The sequence below is a fragment of the Myodes glareolus genome, chromosome 7 (genome assembly GCF_982192425.1).
Source record: "Myodes glareolus chromosome 7, mMyoGla1.1, whole genome shotgun sequence".
NCBI classification, from domain to species: Eukaryota; Metazoa; Chordata; class Mammalia; order Rodentia; family Cricetidae; genus Myodes; species Myodes glareolus.
The window spans coordinates 19,328,340-19,352,930 of NC_142032.1; the positions used below are offsets into that span (position 1 = coordinate 19,328,340).

Below are 24,591 nucleotides of genomic sequence, written 5' to 3' on the forward strand. Positions count from 1 at the left end.
CAGGAAGGGTCCTTGCATTCTGCTCCCTTTTATGTGGTATCCTAAATCACATGAACATCTTAGAAATTCCAGTGTGGGTCTGAGTTCCCCAGGGCTGGAGTGTTTCTACCTCTCCACCGGCAAGGATGGGCTGGTTTAAAATCTTTGCAAGAGATTTGAGTTTTTACTAGCACTCTTGGATTCAGAATATTGTGTCTCAGAAATTTATACTAGCTTCATTCCCCCAACCCCAGTGGGTCCTGATCCTAATCTAGTCATGAACACACAAAGCCAGTCCTTCCTCATCATTTATTTAATGATTAAGATGTTCTTTCCAGGCCTCTACCCTGCATTTATTCCCATTTGGAATTCTTATTCCATGCTTCTTCCCGTTAGTGTCATCTGTAAACTTAATGATGACCATGTCTGTCTTTTAGCCTCGGGTCCTTAGAAACACTGTTCTCTCTATTTATTTTTAAAGTTGTGAGCAGATGGCCATGCTGCATGAGCTCAGGCGCTGAAATCTGAACCAAACAACTGGGAAGGAAGCATGTTCTCTAGGACTAGTGCTGAACTATGCATTACAGGACTTTAATGTAGGAGCTGGTGCTGTGATCCAAACAAAGCCTACATCCGAGTTGTGCTGTTGCATCTAATGGTTTGATTGCTGTAATGCTGGGAGAAAAACAGCCTTTGTCTAAATGGCTTCCCAAGTTTTCATTTTACAGCCATGCCGAAGTTACAGCTTTCCTTATAATTATGCAAGTATCAACTTATAATGGGAAGGGGAAAAAGATTCTGTCCATCTGTGTGGTCCAGTCTTCCACTCATTCACCTGACACGTCCATACATAGCTCCATTACCCTATTCTACCTATAACTTTTTTATAGTAGAAAACATCATAGAAAACTAGAAAGTCTAGCTTTGGGGACTGTGGGTTTCTTGGCTGCAGAATTCTGCCAATCCTCTTGTCCCTGTTCTATAGAATAGCCAGGGTTTGTGTACTGCTGGGACATACACCTTAGACGATCTGTTCCTAGATGGCTAGTAGGAGCTGAGGTATAGTCTTGGCACCATTTCTGGAGAATTACAGCAAAGTTTTATCCTGAAACACTTGCCATGGTTGACACTGAAAGCTGACAAGCATTACCATCCTCATGCTGCTGAATTTCTGAAATCTTTTCTGAAAGGAAAATGCCAGAGTCTTTCTACTGGTATCTGCCTTCAGAATCACTTGTCCCTAGCCCATCCTGCTGTCCTGTGTCACTTCCTGTTTCTCTGAATTCAGAGACCACACACTTAGCTCAGGGCCACAACAGCAGCCTGTGAACTTGCTTTGCTTTCTCCTTAATTTAATATAGGAGTTGGTTTTGCAGTCATAGTAAAACTCTCATCAAGACTATTCTGAGATAGGCCACCCACCTGCCCACCAGCTTGGCCCCCGGGTCTCATGAGTCACTGAACCCAGACAACTCTCACCCTCAGCTGAGAAGCTTCTTTATGCCGTGGACAATAGTCAATACAGAAGCTCACAAGTATGGAAAGTGGAGAGAACATGTGTCCAAGAATGTTTAGCCCTAGATGGTACATGTCTCTCACCCCCATTTTCACAAAGACTCTGCACACTGAAGAAGGAGCAGAAAGATGGTAAGCGTTTGGGGAATACCACTGCAAAATAATGTCATCTGGAGATGTGGAGACCCTTGCAGTCATGAGCTCACAGCAGATGGTTTGCTAGCCCAAGACCTGCATGAGATCAAGGAAGCCAGCACTCCATGCGGAGAGGGAAAGGGGCTCAGGAGGCCCCACACCTAGCTGAGGAGCTGTTGACAGATCACAGCTACTGAGGAAGAGAGAGGGTTTTTTCCAGGGATGTGCCCCATGGTCAGTTGCCTGTGCTCCAGTGAATTGTACCCTACACCCCTTCACATATAGGCAGCATGATTGAACCCCATGATCTACGAAGAAGAAAATGAGACGGGAGAGGGAGAAACAAGGCTTAGTGGTGGGAGTGGTGATAAGGATCTGGGAGGAATTGGATGGGGCAGCGGGAGGAGATAAGATCTAAACATATTGGTTGTGAAATTATCAAAAAGTAAAGAATGCAAGTGTTATTGTATTATGAAAGACACTGCACCCTATGTAACTCAATTTTAGCCAGAGGAAATCCTCCTACTTCTGCTACCATGTTCTCTCCTTTAGCTAAAGGCCTTCCCAGTGAGGCATGGTGATTTAAGCCTATAATCCCTATGTTTGGGAGACTGAGGTAGGAGGATCTCTAATTCCCAGGTTATCTTGGGGTACCTCTCTCAAAGTAGTAGTAACTATAATAATAAAAACTTTCCTTTTACTGTAAAACAACAACCCACTTTCTCTCTCTCTCTTTCTCTCTCTCTCTCTCTCTCTCTCTCTCTCTCTCTCGTTTTTTTGAGACAGAACTGTTAGCAGTTCTGGTCATCCTGGAACTCGCTTTGTAGACCAAGCTGGCCTTGGACTTACAAAGATTCACCTGCCTCTGCTCCTGAGTGCTGGGATTAAAGGTATGTGCCACCATCAGCCAGCTTCATATTTCTCTAATCCTCCCTTCACAGTAGGTAGCTCACAGGCCTCTTTCTAGATTTTGGAGTCTATTTCGTTTGGTAGTAGATGATACCTGTGAAATATGTAGCAAGGAAATACCACTGGGGTACAGAGTTTTAAAAAGCAAAGATTGATTAGCCATGAAAATGTAGAGTCTTTGCTTCCAAATGGTAACTGACATGTGAAAGCTTTATTGGTCTTTCAGTTCTCTCAGTTTGGTGTGGTATTTTTATTTGTTATCTAATTTGTCCAAGGAAAAAATAAAATTTTAGCTAGCATTAATTGACCATCCATCTTTATGGCACACATATGTTTTAAATGCTAATATAAGAGCTTTACAGGATTACCAACACTACAGGTATGTATGTGCCTGTGTGCCAACGTGTGTACACATGTGTATAGCCGAGTGCCACGTCCACAAGTGCTGGAGCAGAAGGAAGGAGCGGCGTGCTGCCCTCGCTTTCTCTTTTCTTTCCTGCCCCTTTCCGGAAAGGTGCTTAGCGATTGAAAATAACATGAGGAAGAAAACATGTGATAGGCCTTTTCTGTTATTTGGGGATAAAAGGATGGTTAGGATCTGAGAGGAGTTGGGGGAAGTGGATAAATATGATCAAAGTACATTGTGTAAAATTACCAAAAAATAAAAGCATTGTTTTTTAAAGATAATTGGGAGAAAGAAAGCAAGAGAAGCAGAAGAAGAGAACATTGGCCCTGCCAAAGCCTAACCTATGAGGTGTCCAGTCCAACTTCTGTCAACATCTGAATTTTTTATTTAAATCTTTGATTGGGAAAAGAAGAGAAATATAAATAGACTCTGCCAATTTCTCATTATACTTAACGAGGGGGGAGGGGAATGAGTAAGCGAGTAGTAAGGCTACACTGTGTAGACTTCAATTCCTAGCATACGGGGAACTTCTAGACATGGTTTTCCACTTTTGCTTTTAAAAGGACCACTGGCTCCTAAAACTTCAGAATGGTGTAAAAGAGAAACTAGTATGAAATGTCCCCTCCACCTTCCTTAGGAGGGGGATGACTTTTACAGTGCAAGGCTTCTATCACTGTGCTTTCAGGAATGCCAGCATTATCAAACTAGACAACGGATTTACAGTAATGTCTTCATTCCAGATTCAATAAGCTATTTTCCAGCCTACAGATTTCTAAAATTAGACTTTCCTTTGAACTTGGAAGTTTTTACACAGTTTATAGAATTTACATTCTATTTCATCCTAGATTCCCACGACAAAAGTTTGCTGATCCTTTCCACTTCACCAACTGATATTTCCTTATGCAAACCCTGTAAAATTGTAATGACTCTCTTTAGTGTTTAATGGTGGATTTTTAATATTCAGGTGGTTGCACAGGAAAATGTCTAAGGTAGTGGCTGGGATAACGCCTTGGCTCTGCATTTGCATTTACCGAGGATGAGAATTTAGTTTTATGCGGAGCAGTGGTGGCGCACGCCTTTAATCTCAGCACTCAGGAGGCAGAGACGGGCTGATCTCTGTGAGTTCAAGGCCAGCCTGGTCTACAGAGTGAGTTCTAGGGCAGGCTCCAAAGCTACACAGAGAAACCCTATCTCAAAATATATATATATATATATATATATATATATATATATATATATATATATATATATTGACAAAAGTCTGCTCCAAACGTTCCCATCACTAACCCACAATTCATTTCCTGAACGATAAAGACAGTATGGCTGGAAGTTCAATGGGTCATCAAGTAGTCACGTGCTGTGCCCATCCACGGGTGCTGCTTAGACCCTGGGTCAGTATCCAGATAGAAAGAGGTGACCCACAGCCCAGAAAAACCTTGGGCTAAGGTGATCGCCTTAATGAATTTTGTTTCTAGTACATTTCCTGTTGGAAACAATCTAGCCTGGCCTGACAAGTTTTCTAGTTCATGGCAGAGCCTCCCCGTCACTGAGTTTCCACAAGAGTAGTTAGTCCCTGTACTGAAGCCTCTAAACAAGGCTGCGATAAGATCCGAGCCGTCTACCTTTTCTCCCCACTGCCTCCGTCTCCTGTCAGGATTCTCCACTGGAGACAGGCTTCATTCCAACGCCTGACTCCTCTCACCCTGCAGCTACCTCACCTACCTCGTATAATCCCTTCTTCATAAATAGCAAAGAAAACAGCCTCCATCATAGGACTTAAGAAGAAACAAAGATGTTGTCTATCCCTACATAGATTCTCTGTTTCCTGTCTGTATGTCTGCATTCATGCCTGGCTTTGACATAGCCTGAAGATTGCAAAACTATAATTTTAATCACATAAAGCCTGATATAAAATAATCTAAAAGTCATTGGATATACAGCTGCTCATGTATGAGCGTGTGTGTGTGTGTGTGTGTGTGTGTGTGTGTGTACCTGTGCAGGCACATATAGAAGCCATAAATTGAAAATAAGATGTCTTCTTCAATCACTTTCCACCTTATTTTTTGAGAAAGTCTCTCACTGAGCTGAAGATTGCCATCCGGCTAGATTGACTAGCCAATGAGTCCCTGGCATTTGCTGCCTCCGTCTCCAGCACTAGGGCTATAAGTACACACTACCAAGCCTGACTTTTTAACATGGGTCCTGGTGATCTGAACGTGGGTCCTTGGACTCTCATAGCGAGCCCTTCCCTCACTGACCGACCTCCCCCACTCATACTATAAACACAGAACAAGCATAGTTTGCATTTAAAAAGCAAATGGGGTATAATTTTTGACCATTTCCTGCCAATCCACTTTTGAAATCCCTGTGTAGATATTATCAGGGTCTGTAGATTGTAAGCTACCCTGCCGAGAAGTGAGAGGTGAGACAGAGGGACTGGCCTGGTTACCTGAAGCCAGCACCTCTTTCCTTCAGGAAATATCATAAATTTAGAAGTGCCTCAAAACCAGAAAGCCTTTCTCTGATGTTTAAAAACCTGAAAGGAGATAACCTGATCTCTCTCATCAGCTTTGGCATGTTTGTTCTGCAGGATAGACTGAAGTCAGCATTTGGGCCATGCTTTTCCACCCACTACACACTGTAGCCATTTCAGCTTCAGCCATGCATGCCAGATTGAATTAAATCCTTTTTTAAGTCTCCAAAGCAGGAAAACATCTTTCCCTGGCTGGTATTTTTTTTTTCACATATTCATTAATGAGTATCTGTACAATAAAGATGTGGTCTGTAGTTCGTTTTCCAACCTGGCTCCTATAGATGCTGCCACTCAGAGATAGCTTAATTCTTTAATGGAAGCAGCTGCAAATGAGTTTGTGAACAACACAGTGTTCCCTAGGTTTTCCCGGCGCTCTCTGGGTGGAGGCCATCTTCACTGTGTGTTCTGGGTCCCTGAGCTTGTCAGAGCACTTGGCTGTCAAGACGGCATTTCCTCTGGGGCCAGTTAGCCCTGCTGTTGGCCTGGTAGAGCCATGGGCAAGTCTGCACTGACTCCCCAGTCTCCATTTTGTTCTTCATACCAGGGAGGTGCTGCACACCACCCTGGACAAAAGCCAGCTGCCTTCTCTGTATCCATGTTTCCAGAGCTTTCTCCACTGGCTCAGCTTCTGTGGCTTTCCCTGAAAACGGTGATTAGAAAACCTGTTCTCTCAGTGCCTTAACATTTAATTTTCTACCTTAACTAAGTACTTTTGGTACAGAAAAGTGTGAGCATTAAATGTAGGCAAAGGCCCTGCAGGGGAAGAAGAGTCACTCAGCCAAAAGGGCCTTTATTTCAACTAACACCTGAAGGGTGAACCAATTAAGGAAGCAAGAATAGAATTTCAGGGCTCAAAAGCTCTACTTAGAAACCTTACTGAATCTGGACCAACTACAATCTGAGCTCTTCAAAGTATGAAACTGGCAGTTATTACTGTTGGTCCTGTACATGACAAGTGTGAGGATGATGATGATGACAATGATGACAACAGCATTTGCCAGCAGGTCAGCTGATACACTCACTATTCATTCATGTATAGACAAGGCATGGCTCTGCCGTGTCTTGACCCTAAGGCCTTGGAGCACACATGTAATTAGTCCCCACTTTTCATTTCAAAGCACCATTGTTCCCTTTGAATCTTGTCTTTCTGCTTCCTCTCTCTGTCCTTTTCTTGTGTATCCCCCATGCATATGTTATCTTTTCACTGCTTAGCTGTTTGGATTCTCTTATCCACACCAAACTCTGTTGGCTCCATCATTCTATCAAGGATATATTAAAATATGGTATGTTTGGGCATTTACAGAAAATCACTACTAATGGTGACATCACTGAATATTTTAAGTGTACCCCACTCACCAGGCACTAGGCTTCTTCCTTTATATATACTGTTCTCTTAATTGTCAGCCAGCCTCATGGGGTGGGCTCGTATATTGTCTTATGTACAGATGAGAATTCTGAGGCTCCAAGAGAAAGTACCTAAAAGGGACAATCTTCCCTAGAAAGTGCTGGAGCTGACTTAGAATGGAAGTCTAACTTCAGTTACTGTCACCCATAGTAGAGCTTGCAAAAGTGATTAGAGAATAGCTTCTCAGAGAAACAAAACCTCGGCAGCCACTGAAGACACTCCCGGAAAGAGCTGTACCCCTCACGTCCCGTCTTTCACTGCTACCTTCCTCATGGCTTCTGACCAACGCTGGGCCAAGGTGTGAGCTACGTTCAGAAGCCTCCCTGTCTGTCTTAGTGTTGCTTGCCTCCCTGCCTTGTGCTCTGAAGAGCTAAATGAATGCTCTGAGGCACTGGACTCCAGAGGGAAGTGTCCCCTTGTGCCTCCATCACAGCAGTCAAACGCTGAAGGAAGAAAACATAAGCCAGAAAGGGCTTCTTCTGCCAGAAGTGAGTCAGGCATTTTCCCAGGCCTCATCAGCTGCCTACCACAGTCAAGCAAGTCAAGTTTTCATGGTTTGGGAACGTGAAGCTCAGTGCAAATGAGTGGCTTACAATGAACACAAGCAAGAGAACTAGAATTTATATGCAGAGTTCTGACTCCAGAGCCCAGGACTTTCTGCCACTGTAGAGAATGAACAAACAGCCAGAAATCCAGACTGCTCCCGGAAGCAGCCTTTGTTGGGACTATAATCCAAGCATCCCAGGCTCACAAACTTTAAGTGAATGGTGAATGGTGAAACTTTAGGTGAATGGAAGGGAGCACTCTTAAGTAAGCAACAACAAAAAATTAGGCATCTTTACATATCATCTTCAAATATGAAATGTTAGGAGACATTTCTCCCCCCCCCCAGCACCCCAAGCTAAAACAGGTCTGCCCTCAGGCATGTGAGAGTTCATGTTCATGGGATATTCTAGGATGTTTGGAAAGGGAACGGGAGTGTTTCCCATCCGCCACTCTGTAGGTCAGTGACTTTCCAAGTGAGGAGGTGAGGCTGTGATTCTGCTCCACTGCAGACATTGGGCATTGCTGGAGACATTTTGGGTATTACAAGTAGGGAAGAGATATGCTAATACCTAGTTGGTATGGGCCAATGCGCAGCACAGCCTTTCACAATAAGCACCACCTGGCCCGTGTTGTCAGCAGTGAGATAATGACCAAAAAGGCATATCTTAGCACAGCTTCCTGTGATTCTAGAAGGAGGTTTGCTCTTGTTGGTAGGTGTTGGATCTGCTTTGGGTTAAGTTGGGTTGACTTGGGCAGGCCTTTGAGATAGAATCTCTCACTTCGTTGCCGAAGATGGTTGGCCTCAAACTTGGGATCCTCCCGCCTCAGTCCCATGTGCTGCTTACACCACACTGGGCTTGCTCCCTACATTCTTTGTAACTATGTTTAGAACCAGGCATCTCTCAGGAAATCAAGGAGATTGAAATTTGATAGTCCTAAGCAAAAATAGAGATTTCTTATTACTCGCCCTTCTTCCTGCTGAAGTCTTACTTTAGAGTTGAGGGTTTTGGCTGCCTACTCCTTTTTTCTTCACTTGTTAACTAATCTCCAAATTTGTCCCAAGTGGCTCTTTGTATTTTGGACCCCTTAACACACAGTGAAGGTTTAGACAATGACCTTCACACCTGGGGATCTGGCTCTGCAGCAGGATAAAGAGCAGCGAAGAAAAGCTCGTGCCCTTGGAGGCAGTCCAGCCAAGGAGAAATGCTTTCTTGCTTTCTTAACTACCTAATTCAGCCAGTGAAGTGCACCCTTCAATATTACTGATTCTCTCAGAAGCCTGCAGAGGAGGGGAAGGATGAGGCTGATCTGTAGCTGGAAGCAACAGTGTCTCTGGAAATGAACCAAGTGTCAGAGTGAAGTCACTAATTAGTGAGATAAGATGTTTCCCCGTGGCCGTGTGCCTACTCCATTCATCAGGCTGTCACTTTTAATCCTAGAATCAATTTTTATTTATAATTTGGAGGTCTATAATAAAGAGCTTTGTTTACATAATTTCATTCATTCATTCAACATTTATAAGACCTACTGTGTGTCTAAGCACTGAGTTTCCAACGAGGACTACAACTTTATCACTTTATAAACTACTTTATGTCTCCAGGCCTTGTCGTCTTGTCTATTAAAAAGATCAAATTGTAATGATTGTTTCCAGAACTCACTGAAGGAATTCATGCAAAGATTGAGTGTATCTTGAGCACCCAAGAAACCGTCATTGGCCCACTGCATGGAAAGAATTTGAGCCTTGCACTGGGTATGAAACAAAGAAAACCCTGACTTCAGCCTAGGCATCGAGGGAGGGCTCCCTCATTTCTAGAAGACAGTCTCAGCAGCCTTCTGGTCCTCTGGCTTTTACAACCTTTCTACTCCCTTTTCTGTGATGTCCTGTGAGCCTTAGGTACAGGAGTTGTGCTGATAATGTAGCTGCTGAGGCTGGATTCCTGGTTCATGGATCATTGCATCGGCCAGTTGTGGTTTTCTGTGATGGTCTCCATTTGCTGTGGAGAGAAGCTTCTTTGATGAGGGATGAGAGCTTCACTTACTGTGACTACAAGGATTGTATTTAGACTAGAGTTGGGAATTATGCTGATCTCATAAAGTAGCGGCAGCAAGATCGCCTCTAAGAGCCATGACCTCACCAGCACCAGGCAGTTGGCTAAGAGTCTAGCGCCAAGCATAATTTCCCTCCTGTTGAGTTTGCCTTTAGTCCAGTTAGACAGATGTGGACTACCACCAGGATGGAAGTACTGCTGCTGCACCTCTGGGGACATCTCGCTGTACTAGTCAGCGGTGTGCTTTAAACTTGTCACGACTGCATAAGCCTATTGCTTGCTTCCCCTCTGGGCAGCTTGCATAGTACTTTCTGGTGCTATGGAAGCTAGATTCAGGAAGGAGGCTTTCAGGTTATATCCAGCTTGAATCGTGAGGCTTGTGTCCTGCGTGTGTGGTCTCTTCAGCAGTAGGGATTTATCTTTGGCCTCTGAGTGACAGCCAAGGGAAACAGCAATAGTCTACATTGTTTGGGGAATCATTTGGACTAACCAGCAACTCAAATGGAGATTTCTCATACCTGACACAAGGGTTTTTGTTAGGTAGTCTATGGCTCTTGTAGAGAGCATTGTCAGCCCAAATGGCATATTTCTGTTTAAGGGGTGTGTGTGTGTGTGTGTGTGTGTGTGTGTGTGTGTGTGTGTGTGTGTATGTATGTGTGTGTGTGTGTGTGTGTGTACTTAGATGGGTTGTATATACTTTTAGATAAATATAGAGTAATGTAGTTCCTTGAGGCTTTATCAAACAACCTTGGTGTTATTTGTGCCTCTTCCCTCCTTCTGTATTGACCTCTTCCAGTTAGAGTTCCCCTCCCCATTCTCCATTTCCCCCCTCATATCATGTATCCTGCTCGTCCTTTTATAGTTTCTTGGTTTCTGCAGTTACTCTGTGTTTTATATTCACACCTGAAGATACGTTTTGGGCAATTTTACAATAAAGTTGTCAACTCTCACTTTGGCCTTTTGGATCCAGACCAGACAGTATCATTTGTCTTGTACAAACTAAAATCTTTGGGAATGAAAGGCAAGGTAGAGAAAGGTTGAGTTTATAGGAAAGTCTCCTTCTCTAGCCCAGGCAATAGCTCTGGGTGGTGGAACTGGGCAGGAGAGAATTTCTTTTCCTCTAGAAAAGAGAGAATGTTCGAAGCACACTTCTGTTACATGAAGTTTTCTGGATCTGGCTTATAGCTCCTCTCCGGAGAAATTATAATAATAGGGTTCTTTCCCCTGCATGTTAGCTCTATCATTGGGTCACATCTAGTGATGGACCAATAGTAATATTTCATATCTTCTTAGCTTTCCAAGAACAGATGTCTAAATGAAGAGAAGTATCTGTGTCCATTCAGAAGTTTTTGTGACCTTGGAGATCACATAAGAGTCTCCATGAAGAGGAAAAAAACCTGTAATTTTGTTAACCATGTCAGTCTGTGTGTGTTTGCCAGAAGCAAAAAGTAGTGAGACCAAACAAGCTGGGGTACCTGCAGCAGGGCCCATCGTCCCTCAGAAGCTCTAAGCCCTGACCCTGGGAACGAACTGCTTCATTCCCATTCCACCTAGACATCCTCCCATCAGCTTTAGGTAAATCTTAATTTGATTGTTCATTAATTAAAGATCATTTATTGAATACCAGTGTGTAAGTCCCTTGAAACACAAAGATAAGTGCTTCAAGGAGTTTTTACTCAGTGATGCTTAACCATCCCAGCACACACATGCACATAAGTGTGTCAGGTATGTTTTAGGGCAACGTGAAGCATAATGATTTATATCAAGGATATTTTCATAAAACTAAAAATAGTCTTTCTGGAATAAGGAATAATGAGCAATGCTTATTAAATATTTTCATACATTGGGCACTATTATGGATGCTTCTAGATATATTATCTCATTTAATGCCTATGAGGACAAGTTTAGAAATAATAAATAAATTCCAGGACTTGGTCGATATTTATACATTTCAACTTAAAGCAAATTATTTCTCTGTTTTTGTTTCTCTAAGCAAGCATCCTTGAATTTCTCAGTCATAAAACAATGTTTCTTCTTCTGAATTTCTAAAGGGATATAAATGTTCCCTCCTCGTGTGGTATTTTCTCCAGTTAGCCTCATTTTACAGAGATGTCTTCATGTGTTTTTGCCTTTAAGTCTCTCAAGAATGGGAAGAGGTCTTATTCTTTGTACAACTCCTGGGATGGGCGAGTAAAATGTGTGTGCACCACTGTTACACACTCAGAAAATGCTAGGATGGGTGAGTAGAATGCGTGTGCACCACTGTTACACACTCAGAAAATGCTAGGATGGGTGGGTAGAATGCGTGTGCACCACTGTTACACACTCAGAAAATGCTAGGATGGGTGGGTAGAATGCGTGTGCACCACTGTTACACACTCAGAAAATGCTAGAATGGGCAGGTAGAATGTGTGTGCACCACTGTTACACACTCAGAAAATGCTAGGATGGGTGGGTAGAATGCGTGTGCACCACTATTACACACTCAGAAAATACTCATCACACCAAAGAATCCATCAATGTGTCCACAGCTTTCTTTGGTTGGTCAAAGCCTGGTGCCACATTGCAAATCCCTTCGTCCTCCTCTGTCTGTAACATATCCATAGTCTCAGAAGCATACAATTAAACAAGTTGGTCCTCAAGCCCAAGCCCCATTTACATCTTTTTGCCTATCAGCACACATTTCAGAACTACGGTCCACCAGACCCCTAGATCCAGAAGTCAAACGCCGAGTGTCAGCCCATGCAGACACGGGCAATGTATTAGAGGTGATCTGGGCAGCTTCCTAGGGTCCTATTTATTCATCACATGGTCTAGAAAAAGTTAGCTTAAGAATAGGGCGTGTGCACTTGGCCCTGAGAATTTTTGCCTCATGAAGAGGAAGGCAGCGTCTGTCCCTCTGAAGCATGGCTCCCTTGACTGGCTCTGAATTTTAACAGTTAGTAAGCTTGAGAAATAGTGAATGCATAAATACAGTCCCTGCAAAAACATACAGTAGATTCATGTGCATAAAAATTGACAAAAATAAACCAGAACTAAACCAATAGAGGCTATCTTTAGTTGGCACCAATTTCTCTTTTACTTGGTTCCTTATGAATATGTCTTTACTATAGTAAATAAAATATATATACAATATATAAATAAATAAATATAATAAATAAAGCTTGCCTACAGATCAGAAGAGCAAAGTTAAGTTACTAGAGGTCAGGCAGTAGAGGAATATACCTTTAATTCCAAGATTTGGAAGACAGAGGCAGGCGGATCTCTGTGAGTTCAAGGCCACCCTGGACTTCACAAGATCAGTGCAGAAACAAATCCAGATGGTGGTGGCCTACACCTTTAATTCCAGTACTAGCGAGTCACATGCCTTTAATCCCATCACTAGAGGGAATATAAAATGGAAGGAGAGGAAGGCTTAGTCTGTTTAGGCTGCTTAATTTGCTTAGTCTGCAGTGGCTCAGCCTTGGTAGATAGAGGTAAGACTTCTCTAATGGCTTGGCTGCTTTACTTTTCTGCTTTTCAGATTAAACCCCAATTTCTATCTCTGGGTTTTTATTATTTGTGCTACACCTTATCTATTTATCCCTAGTAGAATTTGGCATCCCCAAGCTTTGTTGGGTCATGGCTGAGTTAGAAGGAGATGGGGTGAGCATAGAAGGGAAACACTGCTATTGTTGCCAAGCAACCAGTTTCCGTCCCATCTTCCAGAGTGTAAGATCTGAACATTTCAAAGCTACAAGTCCTTTTCCATACTTATTTTATGTATCCAACCAACCATCTGGTCCTATCAATACTATTTATGTCCTAAATATCTCTCCTATCCCTCTTCTCTCAAATATAACTTCCTTAGCCAAACCATGATCACCATTCTTGTAAATTAACTTCTTAGTGATTTTCTTTCCAGCTATGAAAGCCAACTTGAGAAATATAAACTAAATAATGTCACTTTCTCTGCCTCACTCCATAATAACTTCCCGTTTATTTTATGTGACTTTTAGAACCCTTAGGATCTTGTAAACTGGCTCTGCCATCCTCTTCTTGGTTCACCCTTTCCTTGGTCTGCAAAGCCGGTTGAGGCTGGACTGTCTTCATTCGGGCTCTAAACACATTGACCCCCTTCCTATCCTTAAGATGTTCTGTCAGACTCAAAACACCTTCTATTCTCTCCCCCTCACTTCCTCAACCCTTAACTGCCACTCTGTGGGTGATTCCCCTACTGCTATAGGGCTAGATCAGACCCTTTGCTACAGGATCTCATTGACTTCTGCTCTGTTCTTGCATTTTTATCAAACCTATGGCCATTAATTAATCGTCCAACTCACTGGATTAAGGACTTTCTTAATAGATTCTAAACTTCAACCATATCCCAAGGTACTGATCCAGAACCTTAAACACAGTGGGCATTCCACAGTTGAATTTCAGCACCTCCCATAGGCACTGGACTGGAGGAATTGGTTTGGTTGTTTCAGGACCATGCAGCTCAGCAGTTAATCTAGTAAATTCTACCGTCCTCTGTCAGTTTTTCTTTTCCTATTTGTTTTGGTTCAGCTCATTCCATACACTTCCTTGTCTACCTTTCAGACAACAATTGACTTTTTGACAAATACCAAATGAAAAGGGAAGATTTAAAGCCCCTGTCACTTTATTGTCACCTGCTATTAGTTTTCCCTCTCCAGCTAATAAATGGACACTATTTCTCTTCAACTTCTCATGCCTGATACATTTAAAGAATGCTGTGTCTTTCTTTGCCTCTTGGAAGCTGTAATGCATTCCTTCCTTTAGAAATTTCTCACTGTTGACATAAAAGGTCATAGAATTTTCTTTTCCCATTAATGACTCTTACTGTCTGAAAACTTCTGCAGTATTCTTTCACCCAGTGTCTTTGTAGTTACTGATGTTATGAATGTTTGCATTGGTGTTTATTCTCTTTGAGATATAGATATATTCTGCATTTTCATGTCATTCCCTTAAAAATTATTTAGAGTCATTACACTTGTACACGTTTATTGTGATTTATAAATAGAATATATTCATATTTTAAAAAGAGAGAAAAGAAAGATAAGCGGGGAGAAAAAAGAGGGGAAGAGAAAACACATTTGATTCTGTGGAAAAGTGGTTTTCACAAGGGAAAGATAAGGTCAGAAAGGTGAAGAGGAAGGGGAGAGGAGGGAGAGAGATTGAATGTTTCATTTTTTACGAAGTAAGCTAAATAGGGGAAAATGGAAAAGCAAGAATGAAAAGGCAGCCTGAAAATGGTTCCTGATGAACGTTTCTACCCTCGACTGTCATGTCAATCTCAGTCCTCCATCCTCCCAAGAGAGAAGATGATAGGCTAAGAGATAATCACTGTAACTCATCCCATGGCAGCCAAACAATTCAGAGATGGCAGCCTCTAAGTGAGTCCATGATTTTATCTATCTAAAGAAATCACTAATGGTAAACCAGTCATGAGATGTTATTTGTTGTGTTGTATATATTATTTACCACATACAAAGATTATGCCTACATGCTAGTTTTAGGAGAAAACAATACAAATGTAATTATGAGTCCACATCCAACCAGAACTAAAGCAGTTATAGCTCCCGTCAGCCTGAGTTACTCCACTATTCTGTTCCCTTGGATCTTCCCATACTACCAAAGAGAACCACTCTATGTTTCTCAGTCTGTTGCATATGTTCATATATAGTAATATGGTCTCATTACACATGTATACAGACACTTCTCTATTTCATATGTACATATGTAGTAACACCGTCTCATTACACATGTATACAGTTATCTATTACATATGTACAGATATAGTAATGCTGTCTCATTACACATGTATGCAGACCTTTAAACTGTGAGCTCGCAGTGAACTTATCCTTTTAAAAGTGAAAAGCAAATAGTAGCCCTCAGTGTTGAGAAATCCATAGCTGTTGCCTGGGTCACACACTTTCCCAGGACACGGCGCCCTCGAATTGGGCTGGGAGGGAAAACGAAGGCTTTTGTAGTGATGCGCTCTTCTGGGAGTGGAAGTGAAGAGAAGCTTCACAAACAGAGTATCAAATGGATAGACAGGGAGAAAGGAATCTAGAGGCACTTTGAAAGTGCCGTCTTTACAAATGGAAAATCAATGAATCTGCCAACAGAGCAAGTTTGAGGCTTAACACTGAATTCTCTTTATTGCTATGCTTACTACCAGATCTTTACTAGTGCACTCTGAAAAATATTTTCTGATTTCATGCTCTGAGCTTAAAATTTTTTATGTTTTTCCCAATAAAGATTTTTATTATAAAAGATAGAAATAATCTAATTGAAAAAATTCAGTAATTGTGAACAACTTCTTCATCTTGAGAGCAGAGAGAAATATAGGGAGAGAGAGAGAGAGCCTATCCAGTTGTTTGTTAGTTCCTATTATATTTATGAATTAAAATTTTTAATGCCATAAAATGAAACTCTCCTCTTTTGAGTTATAAATTTATTATAATTCCAAAGTCTCAACAAATTTTGTTTAGGTATTGGATAATCTAATCCTAAGACGTCTCTGTCTAGGCCAAGTCCCACTATGAACAAATCTAGTCCCGAAGAATGGGTTAGGAGGACTCGCTCTACCAGGTTCCAAGCTAGAATATAGAGCAGTGGTCATAAAACATTAGGCATGCAGGACAGAAGATGGAGCAGAGTGGGGAGCCCAGAAAAACAGGCCAAGGAATATATGGAACTTTAGTATGGGACACAGCAGGCATAAGAAATGACTGAAGAATAAATAGGCTAGAGCCAGATTTGATGTCATATGTCTGCAATCTCAGCACTTGGGAGACGGGGGCAAGAAGATTTTGAGTCTGAAGCCAGATTGGATTATATAATAAGACCCTACCTCAACAGTAGCTAAGCAAAAAGAATGAAGAACCTAATGGATAAATTATGCTGTTATAATTAACTCTTCTTATAAAAAAAAAATGGAAGTCGATGTTTCCCCAATATTATATCCCAGACAAATTCTAGGTTGATTAAAAGCCTACTCCTGAAAGAAAAAACTAAAAGTTTCAAATGAACCTATATACTATTTTTTACAAATGAGTGAGAACCATTTTTAAATATCACCTAGAAAGAGCTACATATTTTATGCCCACTAGACGGACAAACGTTGTCTAAAGGGAGTCTGAAAATCCCTGACACTAGCAAGTATACAGCTATTGCTGGGAGGAATATGAGTTTCAGCAATGGATTCCATTTTAGAAAGAGGGCTTGGCATTATAGAGGTGAGTATCAGCAGACCTGTTTATGGCACAGTGGGGGTGTCACAATTTAGAGCCTACCTCTGACCACACTAATGTATCAGAAGTAAAGGGAAATCTCTAAGTTTGTCCTGGAAGCTCACACCTAAGAAGACTGTTATTTCCATCACAGTTGGAGTAATTCTCTCATAAGTTCCTTTACCTGTGTGTTAGGTAGAGCCACGTTGCATATAACAGCAAATTCTGAACACAACTTAACATCCATCAGCAAAATCATCAGTGTTTATACAATTAACTAATATGCAACATTGTCGATCAATATACTGTTAGTGCATTTCGCAACCTTAAGGCAAAAAGTTAAATGGAAAAAGAAAATTATATGCAGCATGATACTATTGTAAGCTAACATAAACTCTGACATGTATATAACTTATTATATAATAGAAATGAAATAAGGGGTAAGTTATTCACTGTATGATTCTATAATAACTATTATATTCTTAAAAATAAAGTTGTGCCATATACCAAATGATTTTCAATAAAGAAAACATTGTTATATTTTCTATAGAGTTCTTGAAACTCTCCATTTCAAACCAGTCATAAAAATTATAAAAACAAACTACAGATTTGACAAGAATGTTGGTACCTTATACAATTAAACTCATAGACATGTCGAGCCTTTTGACATTGCAACACAACATTGTTATCTACAGTGTTCACACAAAATAGTCTCATAGTTTGTTGTGTAAACCTACAATTTTGATTTGGACCATATTCATAACTACACTAGGCTATATGTAACCTGTGGACCACAGGTGGGACACATCAGAAAGTTCTTTAGCTACTACTAAAAGATGGGCTTCAAAGGAATCTGGGAAGGTGGCATCTTAGGTAATGACAAGAATATGTTTCCCTGCCTAGGTAGCAAGTGCACCAGCAGAATCTGACTGCCGTAACGATCTTAGCACCCTGAAAACTTGGAGACTCAAGTAGAAGTCTTGAGAGCTAAAACTCAGCTAGTCTTGGTAAATTTCGGCTCTTAGTTTGGGAATGACTGACATTTCAGCCCTCAGCCCTACAGTAGGCAGCTGTGCACATGTACAGGAGCTGCTTACAAGTCAGTTCCCAAGAGCCAAGTGAGCTCGAAAGGCCCTGTCATCAGAATGTCAGTGACCTCCGTCCTGATGAGCTGCTTAGTCCTGATCACAGGTACAAAGAACCAAGCACCTACTGTTGTCCCATTGTTGCCGACCACTCCCTCCCAGCGGAGACGGCTACTGGCAATTTAAAGGCCAGGACCTTTTAATTTACATCCTTCATCTTTTTTTCTTTCCCATTTTTGGGAACCAGATAGTAAAGACATAAACATTTTAAAGTAACTAGATACAACACATGACCAGGAAAGACCTAAGGGGCTGAGGGCAGGGACTGACAAAACCACAAGTTTACATATACAGTGGTCCTTGGCACAGACACAGCCTAAAACAACTTAAACAATGAACACTAGCAAAGTGTAATGGGAAGGAGAAAATGCAATTTCTAGAAGTTGCCACATTGTTAGATTCAAATGTCAAGTTTGAAACAGAAACAAAAATCACAAAGCGTAAAAGAGACAGTGAAGTACGATGCATTTAAAAAGCAACTCAATAGAAACTGTCCCTGAAGACAACCTGATGGCAGTTCGACTAAATACTCTGTCTTAAATACCATAGAGATGATCTTGAGAAAGTCAAAGTCTAGATAGGTGGACAAAATAGAAGTATCAGCAAATAAAAAGCCTAAAAGGAGAGCAGGAAGAAATTCCGGAGCTAAAAAGCACGATGATTGAAATGATACAGGAGGTCAGGAGGTCCAAAGGCAAGTTTGAGTAAACCATCAGTGGGCCTAGGATCTGATGCTGGAAATAGACAGTGGTGAAGAGCATGAAGAAAATCAGATTGAAGATTAGAAACCAAATACTACTCATTGTGAGAGTTCCAGAAGGAGAGAGAGAAAGGCGCTAAGAACATAGACAACAAAATAATGGATGCAGACTGCCTAAATTTGATGAAAGACATGAATATAAAACTTCAAGAACTTATATTAAGTCCAAAAGATGAACCTATATCCTAATCAAACTTTTGAAATCCAGAAAAGAATGCTGAAAGCAATAGAGAGAGACAACTCATTCTGCAGTAGAAATTCCTCAGCACGATTACCAGCAGACTTTTCAGAACCTTGAGGTCCAGAAGTTAGTGGGGTGAGATCATCAGAGCACTAAAATAAAGGGAATCCACCCAGTGACAAACCTCGTATTTATCAAAACTTTCTTTCAAAAGTAAGAGAAAATGGTCGGGCAGTGGTGGCACACACCTTTAATCCCAGCACTTGGGAGGCAGAGGCAGACAGATTCCTGTGAGTTTGAGGCCAGCCTGATCTACAGAGTGAGTTCTAGGACAGGCTCAAAAGCTACACAGAGAAACCCTGTATCTAAAAAAAGGGGGGGGGGGGTATCACTATCTAACCCATAAGAAAGGCTCAAAGGAGTTATACTATACAGCTTGGACTGAAAGCATACCAGTCATAGGAATGAATTCATGCTAACCTGAGATTTAAAAATGAGTATTATTATAACAATAATTTGTAATTGTTTTTTATTTTTATATGATTTAAGAGACTAATACATTTTAATACTGATTAAGACATGGATTATTATAATTTGGATTGGTAGCCTATAATTTGCTACTATATAATTTAAGAGATTAGTGTATTAAAAAAAACTCATTGGTATGTCTTAGGCTTATGGTATATAAAAATGTAACTTTGTGACATTTGCTACTGAGAAAAGAACAGAATTTTTATATGTCATGAAAGTTAATCTAATACAAATTAGTGTTTCATTAGGATATCAAATGTAATCACAAGTGGTATTATAAAAGACAATAAGAAAGGAATTTAAATTTCTTTTGCTATGAAAAAATAAAGCAGTTGTAAACAAAGAAAAATAGTAATGCAAGAAATTAGGGGCAGAAAGCTATAAGGTATATAGAAAATAAACAGCACAATGACAGAAGTATGTCCATTCCTATCAATAATTACTTTGGATATAAGGAAATTAAACTGATGTTAAAAAAAAAGTTGACAGAAAAGATTTTACAAAATAAACATGCTGCCCATAAGAGAATGGCTCTAGATACAAAGGTACAAACAGATTGAAAGGCTGTAAAAAAATAAATCTATTCAAGTATAACCAAGAATAGTAGAGGTGGCTAAGAGGTGGCTATAATAATACCAGATAAAATTGACCTTACAATATAAAAAGCTTACAAGGAACAAAGGAAATAAAATTTTTAGTGCATCAAGATTTAACTATTATAAACATCCACATGTTATATAACAGATCATAAAAGTATGGGGAGGGTGGCAGAACTGAAAGGAGAAACAGACAAGTCTACAGCAGAAGACTTTAGTGATGGAGAGGGTATCCAAAGAGAAGGTCAGTAAGGAAGCAGAGGCCTAAAACCACAATAGATCAAATAGGTCAGATAGAAGTCTACCCAACAGCAGCAGACACATTACTCTCTTTATACATGGGACATTTTTCAAGATAGAACACATGGGAGTCCACAAATTAAATCAAAGATGATATGTACATAGGATAGAACATTATTAAGCCTTAGAATGAATGGAATTCCAATATGTACAACATTGATGAGCCTTCTGGGTATTATGCTTAATGAAATAAGCCAGTCATCCAAAGAAAAAATACTGTATATTCACTTATATGAGAGGCTGTAACATGAAGGCCTGCTTGTTGTTGGAGTTTCTGTCCTGCCCGGTTCCCACAGTTGTTAACCCCAAAGAAAATCACACAGAGGTCTTCATAAGTTATAAATTGATTGCCCCATTAGCTCAGGCTTCTTATTAACTCTTATAACTAACATTAGCCCATTATTCTTATCTGTGTTAGCCACATGGTTTGGTACCTGTTTCGGCAGGGCAGGTCACATCTTTCTTCTTTGGTGTCTGGACAGGACTGCGGAAGAAAGGGCTTCCTTCTTCCCAGAATTCTCCTGTTCTCACTGACCCACCTCTACTTTCTGTCTGGTTGTCCCGCCTATACTTCCTGCCTGGCTACTGACCAATCAGCGTTTATTTAAAACATAATTGACAGAATACAGAATTGTCCCACACCAAGAGGTACAGAAAACAGAATATTGGTCACCAGGAGACTGAGGGAAATAGTTAAAAGTTTAATGGGTCCGGGTTTCAGTTGTGGAGACAGACAGTGGTCATAGTTCTATAAACATTATAAATGTGTCTACCTGCTGAGCTATGCATTTCTAAGTGGTTGACAAACAAATTTTTCCGTGGATTTTTCACAGTCAGAAAAGCTGAAGAACAGACTGTGTCATTAGAAATGAGATTCATCATCCTTTGTCTCTCCACCACAAACTCCTCAGAGCCTCGGCCAGTATCTCGGAGTCTTGGGGATGGTGTCACATTTAGCTTCCTCACAACACAAAAGACTGCTTCATGTTAGGGAGTCTTGGTGTGGGTTTAAACTTAAATTATCATTTAATACAGATGAAGAATACTTAGGTTAATCTTTCTGAAATATGCTTTTTGTCTTTATATACACTTTGAGATTAAACAGTAATTAAACATAATAGTGTTCCTAGGTGTTCATTGTTTTGCTGCAGATATGCCTAACCTTACTTGGAAATCCCTGTGACACAAAGACCATAGCTATGCCTAAATGAAAAATTGAGAGCAAGCCTATTTAGCTCTTTCAGATTTTATTTTTAAAAAAAAGTCAAGTGTTGTGATAAGACATTAGGATGAAGTAAATTTTAAAAAGGAACAGATTGGGTTAGAATTGGAGAAATGGGTGTGTTTGCTCTCCTTTCTTTTTTTCTAAATGCAGGAATCACAAGTTAAATCATAGCTGCTCTCGGCACTGACAGTAAAGCTCACTTCCAGATTCTATATCCACAGAAATTTTGCTTGCAAGCTTCCTTGTCCCTTTACACAAGTGACTTCCTGGGCTTCAGAGTGAGTGAAGTATTGCACCAGTGTTGGAAGAAAATAAACCCAGATTTTCTTTTGTGGGCTACCTCTGACCAGTTTTGTGATCTCATGTGTACCTTTGAGTTTTCTGAATCCATTTTCATATTGATAAAATAAAGCATTCCCAACCAGAATAGAGATTATATCATACCAAGCTATTAGTAGCCAACAGCTTACTAAACTTTTATTATTTTTAAACATATTATGAATCAGATAGGAACCAGTGGAAATCTTCTTGGAACATGATAGATCTTGAATAAAACACATAAAAATTATAATCAAGTAAGAGAAAATTAAACAATGACTTTTTCTATCCCATCTAATTAAAAATTATCAAATATTTGCATTTTAAGTACTAGGAGACTTTATTTAATAGCCAACCTAAAGCCACTTAAAAATAATTAAGTTAAACAGTTGGGCAGGTCTTAAAGCCTGCTGTCAGGGCAGATGTGGAACTGTGCTGTTGACAAAGATTCTTTGAGAAATGTGTTCTAATTTGTAAAATTTACCATATATTTTTAGGCCACAGATGTTATAGATGATCACACAGTTTAAACACACACACACACAGAGGAGACTTCTGCACGGAAAGATGAACACAGTGAAGGCACACTTGATTTCTTTAACACTAGAGAGTGTGCCCCGAATTCCAGGATTTATAGTGGGGCTTTTCATGGGTGAGTTATAAACACTGTGTTCAGAAAGCAACAGTCAGTGTTAAGAGTTTACACAATACAAATACCAATTTTATGTTGTATCAAAAACAAATACAACTTGTCCTAACAGCAAATACAACCAAAACTAAGATGATGATTGGCAGACTTCTGTGCCCTCAGACACGAGTGTGGGCTGCAGAGTGGGCCATTTATTAATTGGTTATACATTCTTTTCAATTTAGGAACATTCTTTTATTGTAGAATATTGAAAATGGCCAGGAATTATAACTGTGCACAAGCTTTTCTCTGTCTTTCTGGCTCTGGAATGGAGACCACAACCTGGCTCCTGCTGGAGAACCTTTGTCTCCCTCCCCATCTCCCTCTGTGTAATCGTCCTCAGTGCCAATATTTGGAGAATGCGATTTTATAGTCTCATATTGGTGACAATCCTAAGGATTAGAAGTTTCCCATTCTGCAGTTTCACAGAAACCACGAACCAGCATGAGAGCACAGCCACAGGAAGGAGAGTTGGAGGTGTAAGTCCCCCACCCCAACTGGTTATTTTATTTTTGAAAAACTTGATTCCTGTATTCATACGCTGCTGAGTGCTCTCCACCTAACCCTTGTCCACTTAGTGAATGAAGAGGTCGTACTGGGAAGTGCTGCCTTCGTTATCAGCCTGAAGTCAGCTCCGGTGAGGGTACCCATACTATGTACATCCTGGCGGGAAGGAGTTTCTGGCCTGTTTTTTCATGTTTACTCAGTGCACCTGAATGAGCGCTGTCTCCCTGACTCTCCACCTCTCTATTCTCCCGCAGGACTACTGGCTTTCTCTCCTTTACAAGCGTCTGATTGGCCCCAAAGTCCTGGCAGTGCATGTAGCTGGGCTCCAGCGGAAGCCACGACCAGGAAGAGTCATCCGAGACAAACTACGGATCTATGCCCACTGCACAAACCACCACAAGTAAGTCTTCCCACCAAAAGGGAAAGAGGAAGGCCATCCAATGGGCTGTGTCCCCTCTTAGAATGAATGCCGTGCCATTGGAGCATTCAAAGTTCACCTTTGTTCAGGGATCTTAGTTGGAAACTGCCGCTGTGGTCACCATTGGAGCATTCAAAGTTCACCTTTGTTCAGGGATCTTAGTTGGAAACTGCTGCTGTGGTCACCATGCTCTCTGCAGCTTTTGTGTCAAGAACGCCCTTCTCCTCTCACAGGGTTTACTCAGCAAGGCTTACACGATGCATTTATTTGTTCTCTCTCTTACTCATGCAACAGATTTTTATTGGGCACTTTATCTGTGCCAGTTGATACCATGCCCACAGAGATTTGTGTGTGTCTAAGCCTGAGCCAAGACAAGGGGCCAAGTCTGATCCTCTGACCCACCACAGAGCTTAAGAAAATGTGGTCTGTGTCTCCAATACAAACGCACCTGCCTAGACTAGTATCCCACTAGGCTTCTGCAATAAATGAGTGCCATTTCCCGAATTTCAGAGATCTCAGCTATTTCGGGTGTTAGAGGACTGGGAAATGCAGACTTCCTTCTGAAGGACAGGGACTCTGGATCATAATAACCCAGCGGTGCTTTGAGCTGATCCTTCCCTCTTTGACCCAAAGCGCTGTGTATCATCCGAGTTCTCTTTAAAACAGAAAGCTAATTACCAGCAAAGTTTGGCAGGTTTGTTTGTTTGTTTTATTTTGCTGGTAGTGGTGGTGGTGTTTTTAAGTTTAAAACATGAAGACCATAAGAGAAAAACTTTTAACTAGATCTAAAACCAAAGCCCATGTGGTCAACGATGTCTTACATCACTTCCTGTTTAGGGCAGAGAAGGATCCCCTGAAAAGGAGAATTCTTTCTCTCACTGCAGAGCAAACCTGGGGGAAGGGACTGCCTCCTGTCTCCAGTCAGACCTCCACCCAGGGTCTATCAGGACTGATCAAGGGGAGGGAAGCACAAAGAGCTGCTGGGGTCGGATTACACCAGATGCTCCTTCTCTGTCCTTGATGAGATAGAAGCAAAGCCTGTTAGTTCCTTGTGATAAAATGCTTTCAAAGACTCACTCCGAGCAGAGGTGGGCGCCAGGGTCCGGTTGTCTTGCCTGTAGATACAAGTGCCTATTGTAGGAAGGGGAGGCTGTCCTGGGCACAGGCCAGAAGCTTTCAACAGCCCTTTGGCTCAGCAGGAAGCTCGG

The 24,591-nt window shown here is 41.0% G+C and overlaps 1 protein-coding gene across 3 annotated transcripts in view; it reads left to right on the forward strand.

Annotated features, from left to right (window-relative positions):
- Nucleotides 1-24,591, forward strand: part of Hpse2 (heparanase 2 (inactive)) — a 602,385-nt gene that overhangs the window by 552,800 nt on the left and 24,994 nt on the right. For all 3 annotated transcript variants that reach the window (XM_085693954.2, XM_085693953.2, XM_085693952.2), the window contains one exon: nt 23,220-23,365. In XM_085693954.2, coding sequence (XP_085550080.1) covers nt 23,220-23,365 — 146 coding nt within the window. The remainder of the gene's footprint in view (nt 1-23,219; nt 23,366-24,591) is intronic.